Source organism: Schistocerca nitens, chromosome 6, assembly GCF_023898315.1.
Source record: "Schistocerca nitens isolate TAMUIC-IGC-003100 chromosome 6, iqSchNite1.1, whole genome shotgun sequence".
Taxonomy (NCBI): domain Eukaryota; kingdom Metazoa; phylum Arthropoda; class Insecta; order Orthoptera; family Acrididae; genus Schistocerca; species Schistocerca nitens.
In genome coordinates this window covers 631,468,186-631,481,892 of record NC_064619.1, presented here as the reverse complement: position 1 = coordinate 631,481,892, position 13,707 = coordinate 631,468,186, and the positions used below count along the sequence as shown (strand labels likewise).

At 41.7% G+C, this 13,707-nt stretch overlaps 1 protein-coding gene across 1 annotated transcript in view; it reads left to right on the top strand.

The window, feature by feature from the left end:
• The first annotated feature begins 1,191 nt into the window (after positions 1-1,191).
• LOC126263539 (A-kinase anchor protein 14-like) overlaps positions 1,192-13,707 on the top strand; it is a 65,011-nt gene continuing 52,495 nt past the window's right edge. Inside the window, exon 1 of the mRNA XM_049960632.1 lies at positions 1,192-1,518. Within this exon, the coding sequence (XP_049816589.1) occupies positions 1,192-1,518 (327 nt within the window). The remainder of the gene's footprint in view (positions 1,519-13,707) is intronic.

Below are 13,707 nucleotides of genomic sequence, written 5' to 3'. Positions count from 1 at the left end.
TGACGGAAGGAAATAATACTGTTATGCAAATGTGTGTCCTCTACCAGGATTTGAGACCTATGTTATCTTAATACTGGTTACTTAGGTGTTATTTCTGTCTCGATGCTGCTGCTGCAAAGAATGAAACTTACTATCTGCGCTACGTTGAATGATTGGTGCCAGAACAAATATAGTAAATAGGAGGGCTGGGCAAACGATGCTCGCGTACTAACAGGCTCGAAGTTTTCGCTATATGCTGCAGAGCTCAAAGTATCGATCGCTGCTCGAGCAATCACGTGATCTTTGACTTGGGCTATACGAGCGCTAACGTATTGATCCGCGAGGAACTACAAACTAGTCCCAAGAACTAGCCATAGCTCTTCGTGGTGCTTAACAACTTCATGAAGTACGAGAGAAAATAATAGAACTTCCTACGGCCGTATACACCCCTGTTGTTTGTAAACAAATTTGCAGTAAATGTTATCGTACAGTGTGTATGGATACATTAACATTTATGGTGGTTTTTTAAACTATCAAAGACGAAAATGTTGTGTTTCAAAAAATATTACGTGGCACTGAACTCAAAGCAGTATCCTATTTCGTTATTAGAAACTATAATGACTTAACAAGAGGGTTAATGAGGTTTTCGATCACCGTTCACAAATAAATATAATAAAGTTAACCAGCTTTTTATCAGCTTGGAAACAAGATGGTAAGATAAGGATGAAACAAAAACATAATTAATTAGAAATTATATTAAACTGACTGGAAATGGAACCACCAGATTAAATTGTAGCCTCACGACCCGTCGTGCATATATAGTAACAATAGACGTTACTAGATAGTGGGGCGAGCGAAAGGTCAAGAGTTACAGTGAATCATGATCGAGATCTCTCAGTTATTAGATGCTGGTCCTAAATATGGCCTGCATCCTAGAAAATTCTGCAGGATCGAACGCGGATTTGAAACGTCGTCCGCCCGAACGCGGGTCCAGTGGGCCTCGTTCAGTAGGCCTGTTCGAGTAGTGTTCAGGTATTTCACTAGTAAACAGATAACCAGAAGTTCGTAATTAGATTGAATGTTCGCTCGCCAGTAAATTGTGTCTATCTCTGACAGAGAAGTATAATTATCGCTGACGGCAAAGATAAACATAAAAGTTCGATCGGTTTTTGTAAGAAAAGCACAACACTTCTTGCTCTTAGCCGCTTAAAAATGAACGACGTTTCAACTAACGGCAGTTATCAGAAAGATCCATATTGTTTAAGTGTAGAAGAAATCGCCAGTGATTTTATCGAAAATCTCTTGGAGTCGGCGGTCGAGGAAATTAGAAGACAGGGCGTCAACGTAGACTTTCGGAAGCACATTGTGACACCGAAATGCTTAGTGCAGTGGCCGTCCGTCAGCGACTTCACTCCCGATCTCGGCCTGCAGAAAGTCGACGAATATATTCGGAGCTGGCCGAAGAACGCTGAGATGATGTACTGCATCGACTACACAGGCTGCAGGAGAGACTCGCGAAGCGATTTTCACTTTTATGAGGTGCGTGTCTTTTTCTTTTCACATTCACAAGAATCCATAATTCTATGATGTATTTTACACTGTTGTCTAATACTGTTGAGAGCACTGCTTTTTTTTTAAATTTTTGTATAATGTGCTCCTCTCTTAAGCAAACATATGAGGATATGAGCTAAACATTTCAAGATCGCGTTTTGTGGCGTAATTTATTGTTAAAACTATTGGTACAGATTATGATCTGTAAAGCATGTTGTTGAAATGAGGTCTTAAACTTCCAACATCGTCCTTTTACAGCAAAGGCAACATCTGGATGATTTGGAATCATTTGAAGGTTGCATTCTGCAAAGATCGAAATCCCGGCTCTTCCATTTTTACGGCGGAAGTATTGGATCATAATATTATCATTAATTTAGCTCTTCAGCGAAAGTTTGCATAAACGTTGATACTACACATAGTTTGACAATGCGTTACGGCAACTGGATTAGAACAATAGGCAGCCATTGAGAGGTGCGGTAACACAAAATGTGTTTCTGACTCCAAGAAATCTGACATGTTATGATTTCAGAATACATATTTTCAGTAGATCCCAAGGTGCCAGTTCCACTTAGATACGACAGATTATCTTGAATTGCAGCGAAGAAAGTGGCAAACAATGACATCTCCATGATACTCGCTACAGAGTCCATTTTTAAATACGAAAGAAAGTCGCAGATAGTGATTGGGCTGAGACTTACGGTGCGACATTAAACTGCTGTGAGATGGAATGAATGACAATTCTATCACTTAAGTCTTACGTCATATTTCTCACTTTTCTCTGGCAACCGAAGGTTAATCTGTAGTTGGAACATGGTAGGCTAATGCCCTCTCCCTCTCCCTCTCTCTCTGTCTCTCTCACTGTGATATATATGTGTGTGTGTGTGTGTGAATTTAAGGAGCTCAACAGTGGGATATTAGCACCTTTAGGAGGCTAATGTAAATTGCTGTGAGCAAACCAATAGATTGTTGCGCTCCTTATTTTCACTTATTTACAGTAGCATGAGAAGAAGGTTAGATAGGAACCTCATATTTTACGAGGGCGGTTCAGAAAGTAACCTCCGATTGGTCACAGTGCGGGTTGTGGGGGGAGTAGCGACGCCATCTGTGCGTTCACGCACTCAACAGGTCAGTCGGCATCAAGCCGTGGTCGAGTGAACGTCGTACCTGCGCTAGTTTAGTTTTAGTGGCAGTTTGAAATGTGTGCTGCAATAGAAAACCCCGCCAAATGTGAAGTGCGTGCTGTCATAAGGTTTTTTACAGCCAAAGGATATTCTGCAGCAGCTATTCATCGTGAGCTTTGTGCCGTGTACGGACCAAGAGTTATGAGTGAAGGAGTTGTCCGTGAATGGGTACGTTTATTTAAAAGTGGACGAGAAAACGTTAATGATGAAGAGAGGAGTGGTAGACCATCATTGGTGACTGACGAACTCGTTCAGACAGTTGATGCAAAAGTTCGTGAAAATCGACGTTTCTCAATGTCGGAGTTGTCTACTGGTTTTCCACAGATTTCTGAGACTCTCTTGTACGAGATAGTGACAGCAAGATTGGGTTACCGTAAGTTCTGTGCACGATGGGTGCCCAAAATTCTTACCGACCACCACAAAACTCAAAGAATGGCCTCTGCATTAGACTTTCTGTCACGTTATGAGGACGAAGGAGAACCATTGTTAAACAGAATCGTGACCGGTGACGAAACCTGGATTAAGTACGTGAACCCTGAGACAAAAGAACAATCAAAGATGTGGGCACATTCAAATTCGCCTACCAAACCAAGAAAAGCCTCGCAAGATTTTTCTGCCAGAAAACTGATGGCAACGGTGTTTTGGGATGCCAAAGGGGTGTTGTTGGTTGAATTCATGGAACGTGGTACGACCATTAATCAAGACGTGTACTGTGAAACAATAAAAAAGTTACGACGGGCTATACAGAACAAACGCCGTGGTATGCTGACTTCCGGTATCGTTTTTTTGCACGATAACGCCCGTCCTCACTCTGCTCGCAGAACAACGGCCCTTCTTGAGTCCTTCAAGTGGGACGTTATCAACCATCCACCTTACAGCCCAGACCTGGCGCCAAGTGATTATCACCTCTTCATGCATTTGAAGAAATGGCTCGGGTCACAGCGGTTTGATGACGACGAAGAGCTCAAAGATGCGGTCACAGGCTGGCTCCAGGCACAAGCGGGTGATTTTTATGCAGAAGGAATTTCAAAGCTTGTGAAGAGATACGATAAGTGCCTCAATCGCTATGGAGACTATGTAGAAAAATAGTGCAAAGATGTAGTTGTAAGATGTATATATTAAAATATTTTTATTTAACTTGGTGTATTTTTTTAAATCAACCGGAGGTTACTTTCTGAACGGCCCTCGTACATTAATTTATTCCTAAGAAATGTTTCATCCCCCTGATCTTTTGTCACCTGCTACTTAAAACCAACTTCCTTGATGTCGTTATTCCGCGACATGAACACAAACGTAACAGCTCTGCAAATCACAATTACGTTTCACTTGCGATGAGAAAAAGTTTTGCTGGCTGATATCAATAATTTTTTGTAGGACAACTGGCTAACCCCACGCATACAAAATTATTTTTATTTTGAACAGTTTTCACTTTACAAATTATTTTCTGCCGGCCGGTGTGGCCGTGCGGTTAAAGGCGCTTCAGTCTGGAACCGCGTGACCGCTACGGTCGCAGGTTCGAATCCTGCTTCGGGCATGGATGTGTGTGATGTCCTTAGGTTAGTTAGGTTTAAGTAGTTCTAAGTTCTAGGGGACTGATGACCACAGAAGTTAAGTCCCATAGTGCTCAGAGCCATTTGAGCCAATTATTTTCTGTCTACAATATTTTAGCCGGCCGCGGTGGTCTAGCGGTTCAGGCGCTCAGTCCGGAACCGCGCAACTGCTACGGTCGCAGGTTCGAATCCTACCTCGGGCATGGATGTGTGTGATGTCCTTAGGTTAGTTAGGTTTAAATAGTTCTAAGTTATAGGGGACTGATGACCACAGATGTTAAGTCCCATAGTGCTCAGAGCCATTTGAACCATTTTGTTTTACAATATTTTAAAAATGAAGTTAAATAGATATAACTTCACATGAACACTTGACATACTCGGCATGACTGATAGCGAAGAGGTGTGAGATCTATGTTTTAATGCATGTGTAATTTAGTGACATAATTTCACCCTGACTAGGTAATTTCAACTGGACACGTTGAATGAATGGACAGATCACACCTGTCTACAAGAAGGGCAATAGACGTGATACACAAAACTAACGCTTAATATCGTTGACATCCATATATAGCTAATACTTAGAAAGTGTTTTGAGTTCAAACGTAATGAGATATCTCGAGCAGAATGACGTTCTCCATGTCAGCCAGGACTAATTCACGCGAAACTCAACTCGCTCTCTTCTCTCATAACTTCCTGAAAGCCATGGATCAAAGCAATCAGGTAGATTCAGTATTTCTCGACTTCTATAGAGCGTTTGAATCAGTTACACATCAGCGCTTATTAACGAAAGTACGAACATATGCGGCATTAAACGATATTAGCGATTGGACTGAGGATTTATTGTTAGGGAGAACACTGTACGTTATCTTTGGTGGAAAATCACCGACAGATACAGAAGTACCTTTGGGCGTGCCCCGAGGAAGTGTTGTGAGACGCTTGTTTTTCACTTTTTAAGTTAGTTATCTAGCAGACAAAATTAATAGTAACCTTAGATGTTTTTGCAGATGATGCATTTATCTATAATAATGTACTATCTGGAACACGCTGCACAAAAATTGAGTCAGATTTTGGCTTGATTTCGAATAGGCACATTACTTGGCAACTTTCTTTAATAAAAGTTCAGATCCGTGAATCTGTGCATTTCAAAACACGGATAAACGTAATATCCAAAGACCACAACGTCAATGATCACTGATGCTGACGCTTTATTAGTGAACTTTCCTTATTCGGCATGTTGAGCAGCGTAAGCATGATGATACTGTTATTGCCGTTCCTGTGGAGAAGAAAAGAAAAATCTTACCCACAGATATTGCCCTTGGGTGATGTCGTGTTCATATCCTGTGTCTTCTGCGAGAAAATTATTCTCGCAACAGATCAGTTCAACGTGTGGCCTGTGGTGTGGTTGGTGGTCCAGTTCACGGAAGACCCGGTTGTTGGATTGTCCCGTCTTCTAGTAGAAAGACCTCGCGATGATCTTGAATATATCCTGCATGAGCGGGATTCTTGTGTCTTCGTGCAGCAAACGAGTGGAGTATTCCCTCGGAAGACGCAGAGCGGTCTTCAGAGCTCGGTTCTGGATGCTTTGCAGCGTTGCGATGAGCTAATCTGCGGCATTTCCCCGCATCACAGCTGCACATTCCAACACTGGTCGGACCAGAATTGTATTCCAACACTGGTCAGACCAGTGTTATCAAGGGGTCACAATTGGGATCAGTCAACTTATACAAACAAACACGATAATTTAATCATTACTGGGAATGTGGAATGGAACAATCACATGGGGTCAGTCGCAGGTAAAGCAGGTGCAGAATTCAGTTAATTGAAAAAATACTATGGAATTCTAATCAATTTGCATAGCAGAGTTCGTAAAAAAATGTCGTGTGACCCATCCTAGAATACTGCTCAAGTGTGTGGGACTCGCACCAAATCGGACTAGTCGGGAATACTGAACGTGTACAAAGGACAGAAGGAATTTTCACAGTTAGTTTGGCCCACGGCAAATCGTCACGGACATTCTCAAAAACATGAAATGGCACACCTTTAAAGACAGACATCAACTATTCTGCGAAAGCCTGCTTACAAGGCTCCTAGAAATGGTACCACGAGAGAGTTTCAGTAAGACCCTACAGATGCCTACTCTTTGGTCCCTTAGGGACCACGATCGCAGACTAGAATGATTACAGCATGCGCAAAGAAGTTTTAAGGTGACATTCTTCTAGTACTGCATCGGCGAATGGAACGAGAAGGAACGCCAATTCGTGGTGCAGTGTGAAGTACAGAACTGTCGAAATAACGAATAAATGAAGGGTGCTTATTCAATCAACTTTTCCAATACTGAAATTTTAAACGAAAGAATAAGGACAACATTCACTACTGGTCTTCAAAACCCATGTCACTTTTGAATTAACCTCTAATGTTTTGCTTACTCTTGTCCATTCCACAAATACTGTACACTAAAAAGCCAAAGAAACTGGTGCCCCTGCCTAATATCGTTTAGGACCCCCACGAGCATGAAGTGCCTCAGCATGATGTGGCATGGACTAATGTCTGAAGTAGTACTGGGGGGGAATTGATAACATGAATCTTGCAGGGCTGTCCATAAATCCGTAAAAGTACGAGGGCGTGGAGATCTCTTTTGAATAACACGTTGTAGGGCATCCAAGATATACTCAATAATGTTCATGTCTGGAGAGTCTGGTGGCCAACAGAAGTGTTTAAACTCAGAAGAGCGTTCCTGGAGCCCCTCTGTAGCAATACTGGACGTGTGGGGTGTCGCTGGAATTGCTCAAGTCCTTTGGAATGTACAGTGGACATGAATGGATGTAGGTGATCAGCCAAGATGCTTACGTACACGTCACCTGTCAGAGTCGTATCTAGACGTATCAGGGGTTCCATATCATTCCAACTGCACACGCCCCAAACCATTACATAGCGCTCACCAGCTTAAACAGTCCCCTGCTGACATGCAAGGTCCGTGGATTCATGAGGTTGTCTCCACACCCGTACACGTCCATCCGCTCGATGCAATTTGAAACAAGACTTGTCCGACCAGGTAACATGTTTCCAGTCATCAACAGTCCAATGTCGGTGTTGACGGGCACAGACGAGGCGTAAAGCTTTGTGTCGTGCAGTCGTCAAGGGTAGACGATTGGGCCTTCGGCTCCGGAAGCCCAAATCGATGATGTTTCGTTGAATGGTTCGCACGCTGACACTTGCTGATGGCCCAGCATTGAAATCTGCAGCAATTTGCGGAAGGGTTGCACTTCTATCACGCTGAACGATTCTCATCAGTTGTTGTTGGTCACGTTCTTGCAGGATCATTTTTCCGGCCGCAGCGATGTCGAAGATTTGATGATTTACCGGATTCCTGATATTCACGGTACACCTGTGAAATGGTCGTAAGGAAAACCTCGCAGATGCTGTGACCCATAGCTCGTGCGTCGACTATAACACCACGTTCAAACTCACTTAAGTCTTGATAACCTGCCATTGTAGCAGCAGTAACCAATCTAACAACTACGCCAGGTACTTGTTGTCTTAAATAGGCGTTGCCGACCATAGCGCCTTATTCTGACTGTTTACGTTAGTGGTGGGCAGGAAATCGCGTATCTGTTAGAAATCACAGTGACAGAAGTCACAGATATCACAGTAGCAACTTTACAGAATCTAACTGCGATTTCAGTCACAGTTAGCAGTCGCAAGTAGTATTTCACATTCAAAGACGTGAGCCATCTATTGGTCGAATTTAGCACTGCTTTCTGCGATTTCAGTGACAAGTCGCAACTAAGAGTCGCAAGTAGCAACTAAAGAGCGCAGTTAACAGTGCGATCTGTTGGCCAAAGTTCGTACTACGTCCATCTCTGCGATACGGTATCGAGTCTAACTGCGATTTCCGTGACAAGTCGCAACTAAGAGTCGCAAGTAGCAACTAGAAAGTGCGGTTAACAGTGCCATCTGTTGGTCAAAGTTCGTACTACGTCCATCTCTGCGATACGGTATGGAGTCTAACTGCGATTTCCGTGACAAGAGTGCAACTAAGAGTCGCAAGTAGCAACTAGAAAGCGCGGTTAACAGTGCCATCTGTGGGTCAAAGTTCGTACTACGCCCATCTCTGCGATATACTATTGAGTCCAACTGCGATTTCCGTGACAAGTCGCAACTAAGAGTCGCAAGTAGCAACTAAAAAGCGCAATTAGCACTGCCATTTGTTGAGCAAAGTTCATACTACGCTATTCGCTACCGAGTCAAACTTCGATTTCTGTGACAAATCGCAACTAAGAGTCGCAAGTAGCAACTAAAAAGCGCAGTTAACACACTTTTCCTAGTGTCATCTGTTGACCGACGTACGTACTTCGTTATGAGAGCCTTGTGCCTCACGAGATCGATGTGCTGTGTGTGCATATGAAGGGCTAATTTCAATAGTGGTACAAGTCCATTTTTGTTCATTTTGAGATACGGAGTCGTAAAGTTAAATGATCGCTGAAAAATCTGCAGTTGAGATACCAGAAATATTCAAGCATATGGCTTCTTGCTAGAGATGAACCTTTATTTATGTTTGTTTGGATCACTAATTTCAGAAGCATTATAGACAGAAAAGTGGAGGTAATGGACTTGCACCACTATTGAAATAAGCCCTTCATATTATATGACAACATGCACATTCAGCATCAGTTATGGTTGGTCAAATACTGCTGTGACTCTGAATGTATTATATTAATAAGAAGCAACATTGCCTTTTTCTCCTGAAAATATCAAGTAACGTAACAAATGTGTTTGATTCTGCTTCCAATGTGACAGTTTTGGTTAATACTCCACATGCCTACAGGACTTTGCAATGTTAACACAGCAGAACTCAGACATCTGTATAAGTGTAGAGAAATGAAAACAGTCATATGAATGCCTCACTTTTGTTCCGACACAGTTCAAGACTCGGGAGAAAAGTTTTACACCTGGTGTTCTACATGGCAACTTCACACACAAGAACTTTTTGCCGACACTACTACCACCTACATAAGTAAGCTGTTCCTGTGTTACTTTCAAGTAATGCACTTAAGCCATTCCTGATTTAACTGGAAGATCTGTACTTCCCACTTTCATATCAACAGCCTCAAAATGCATATTGTAGACTTCGGGATATGATACAGGTCAGTGTCACACCAAGATTGTGGAGAAAAGGGGGGGGGGGGCGGCATGTCACTCTCCAACAAGTGTTTACCAATAAGTAAGTGGCGGAAAATTATGGGTATAGGACGGCTTAAACATGTGGAAAATGAGATTTTTATTATTCACTCACTGTATTTGACATTTATTATTCCTTTAAAATCGCACAACAACTTCAATAAAACACAGTTTAATCATTCACACACTTATTTCACAATTATTTCACTTTTAAACTGCAAATCCTCTAAGAGCTGTCTTGAATCTTCACGAGTCTCTCTCAACAGCCTTGATGAGGATAGATACGTACAGCAACCAGTAATCAGAGTCAGAACTGTGTCTGCAAAAACACAAGGATTATTAAACAATTTTTGCTGTCATTAATTACTAGCAATATAATTGACAGAGTAGATTGCTAGTATTTGCTATAATGAATATCACATTTGCAAGAACGATCTCACTGAAGTAATTAAGTCCATCGAAACGCTTAGAAACTAACCTCTCGTCTGACGAAAACTGTCTAAAGACGCAGTGGCAATTTCTTCAGATCTGTTGACAATGATATTTTCAGTTATCACTTTACTGAGTGATTGAAATGTAGTTCAGGTACCTGTGAACATAACAATATGTTAGAATTCATTTTCTAAATACGAACTATTACAGTACTGTACGGCTACTTACATATTAATTACACTATTAATATTTTCACAGTTGTTTCTTTAATACAAAATTAAAGCCAACGGAAGAAAAAACGTAAAACATACTTGCCAATGACAGGTTTGTTGAGATGCAATTTTCTGTGTTGACAGATGTAACTTTTTCATACGGTGGTAAGTCGCAGAAATCGCAGGAATCACAGAAATCGCAGAAGTCACAGAAATCGCAGAAGTAGCAGAAATCGCAGAAATAGCAGTGGTGGAGGGATACACGACCTATGTTCCTTAACTGCGACTCTTAACTGCGACAAATCACAGTTAAGAATAACAGATACTGAAAAGTAGCATTCACAGAACTCACTGATATCGGAAAATCGCAGTTTAGCCCATCACTAGTTTACGTATTTCTGTATTTGAATTCGAATGGCTATACCAGTTTCTTTGCGGCTTCAGTGTAACAACGCAGAAGTAGCAGAAGTAGCAGAAATCGTGGAAGTAGCAGAAATCGCAGTGGCGGAGGGATACACGACCTATGTTCCTTAACTGCGACAAATCACAGTTAAGAATAACAGATACTGAAAAGTAGCATACACAGAACTCACTAATATCGGAAAATCGCAGTTTAGCCCATCACTAGTTAACGTATTTCTGTATTTGAATTCGAATGGCTATACCAGTTTCTTTGCGGCTTTAGTGTAACAACGCAGCCTGATTTCCAGGGATTACCATTTCAGTTACCTGGTGAGTGTAATCCGACTGCAAGAAAAAAGTTTCATATCAGCACACTCTCAGCTGCAGATTGAAAATTTCATTCTGGAAGCTATTCCTCTTGTTGATCTGTAGGAGGCTACTCCCCTGCACTTCAGTGATAGTTTGCTGTCCTGTTATTATTACCTATCATTCCCATATAGGACTGTTCACTAGACTGGGTGGAGGAATCTCCTAGTGCTAGACTAATAGCGAAAACATCCTTTCTCCATCCAGCAATTAGCGACAAGACTGGTTAGAGCTACTCTCTAGTGCTTGATAAATGGCAATTACCCCTCCCCAACTCCCATGCTTTACAGCCATAGGAAAAAACAGATGAATTTTCTCGCTGATTTGGAATTTCCAGCCAATAGGAGGATGGGGACTTAGAGTGCGTCAGTATTCTGGATCAGCCATTTTGGATTGTTACATTATAGTCAGAGTGTGCCAGTATTCCAAGGGTGATGAAATAAAGAGAGCACCCTACATCCTTCCACACCAGTGATATGCTAATTGAATTTTTATAAATAGAGAATGTGTTATTATTATTGTATCCTTCACAATGCAATGTAATTAGCATTTGAATTTACCCCCGAATTTCGAATTTAGCACAAAGTTTTGAATTTCCCATTAAGTTTTGTACTTCCAGTCATTGTTCCAGGTAGGGGCAGGGAGTGTAGTGGGAGTGAGTGGGGGCGCAGGGGATTTTCAGGAGGGAGGAGGGGTAATTAATTGATCAATTTAATTAAGTGTGCGACGTAACGCGCTCTTTTTCGCACGTCGACGGCTGTTCTGCAACATATATAGTCTACCTATCTCGATACTGCTGCAGATCTGCACACGTTAAGACCTGCCTGCAGCTACTTAAGAGATCTCAGAAAAGCTGTGTTGAAGAAACAGAGATTTCGTAACTACACATCGGAGGCCGCTATAAGTACAAAAAGCTGAAAATAGTCTTGTGAACACTAAAGAATAAATCTGAAATGGGTTGCTGTTCAAATTTCTAAGTTCAAAGGTCCTTTTAAACTTGCATTAGGATTTTTTTATTGCTATTAAGCAAGATCATCAGCCCATATGTGTTCAAATCATTAAAGTTCCTGTTCACAGTCCTCGTCACACTCAAACAGTCAGAACTTTTCCTATCCAATTCCGAAACGTTTACGAGAGTGACACAGTCAATAAACTGCTATTTACTTTTGAACTTGGCATTCAGTGGTTGTCTTTGAATAAAGTTTTTGCTCGCCATAAATGCTCAGTAAAAAAAATTACTTAGTACCGCCACGCTTTTAGTTCAAAGTTTACACACGCGATTTTCTCCAGAACAAAATATCTCTCGACTCTTAAAATTTCACAAATAGTTAATGGAAACACCAGCTACCTTTATCACTGTACCGAAACGCGGAAGTCACTGTATCACTTCATTTTACACATAATGCATTCGGACACTTTCTGCATGACCGGCTCCTTCGAAAACTAGTCCACCTCTTTCTTCTTCTCTGTGCCTCTACAAGCACCTCTATCTCATGCGTTAGGTGGTAAACCGTCTCCCTTTTTATTGGCTGTACGGAATTACGGCCAATCAGAACTGACTTTCAGGGCGCGGCTCGCGCCAAAATCTAGCAAGAACCAACCACTGCTCTCAGCTCATTGACGTCGTTAAAAGAAGCAACTCAAAACGCTCTTGTTAAACAAAAAAATGAAATGAAATAAACTTTAAGCTGTACTTTACGTCTGGAATTTAACTATATAGTCGCGAACATTCTGGCTGTCTCTTACATATTCAAACATGCTTGAACATCCGTCATCCAATAGTAGGGGAACCACTGGTGGATTCGTTCCCACAATACTAAGCTGGAACACTTGCAAGTTTCTATAGAGAATTACAAACTGAAAATTTAATAGTGGCGAATGTCCCACATACACTCACACAAGACTCTCTTTCACACTCACCCTAACACAAAACATAAATATCTACTTGAAATTCTTAATATATATATTGATTTAGTTTTTTAAGTGTCAGATAATTCCTTTTTTTACTGACTTTTCTTTTTTTAACTTCCAAATTATGACGGTTATTGACGTCAGATATTGACAGATTGTTCCTTTACACGACAGAAGGTTATGTACCTAATATGAAGTCCCTCAAGCTATTTCTAGATCAGTTATTAATTTTATAGTTCCAGACCCCCCCCCCCCCCTGACCACCATGAACCGTAGACCTTGCCGTTGGTGGGGAGGCTTGCGTGCCTCAATGATACAGATAGCCGCAACGTACGTGCAACCACAACTGTTGAGAGGCCAGACAAACGTGTGGTTCCTGAAGAGGGGCAGCAACCTTTTCTGTAGTTGCAGGGACAACAGTCTGGATGATTGACTGATCTGGCCCTGTAACACTAACCAAAGCGGCCTTGCTGTTTTGGTATGGCGAACGGCTAAAAGCAAGGGGAAACTACAGCCGTAATTTTTCTCGTGGGCATGCAGCTTTACTGTATGATTAAATGATGATGGCGTCCTCTTGGGTAAAATCTTCTGGAGGTAAAATAGTCCCCCATTCGAATCTCCGGGCGGGGACTACTCAAGAGGACATCGTTATCTGGAGAAAGAAAACTGACATTCTCCGGATCGGAGCGTGGAATGTCAGATCCCTTAATCGGGCAGGTAGGTCAGAAAATTTAAAAAGGGAAATGGGTAGGTTAAAGTTAGATATAGTGGGAATTAGTGAAGTTCGGTGGCAGGAGGAACAAGACTTTTGGTCAGGTGAATACAGGTTATAAATACAAAATCAAAAAAAAATGGCTCTGAGCACTATGGGACTCAACTTCTGAGGTCATTAGTCCCCTAGAACTTAGAACTAGTTAAACCTAACTAACCTAAGGACATCACACA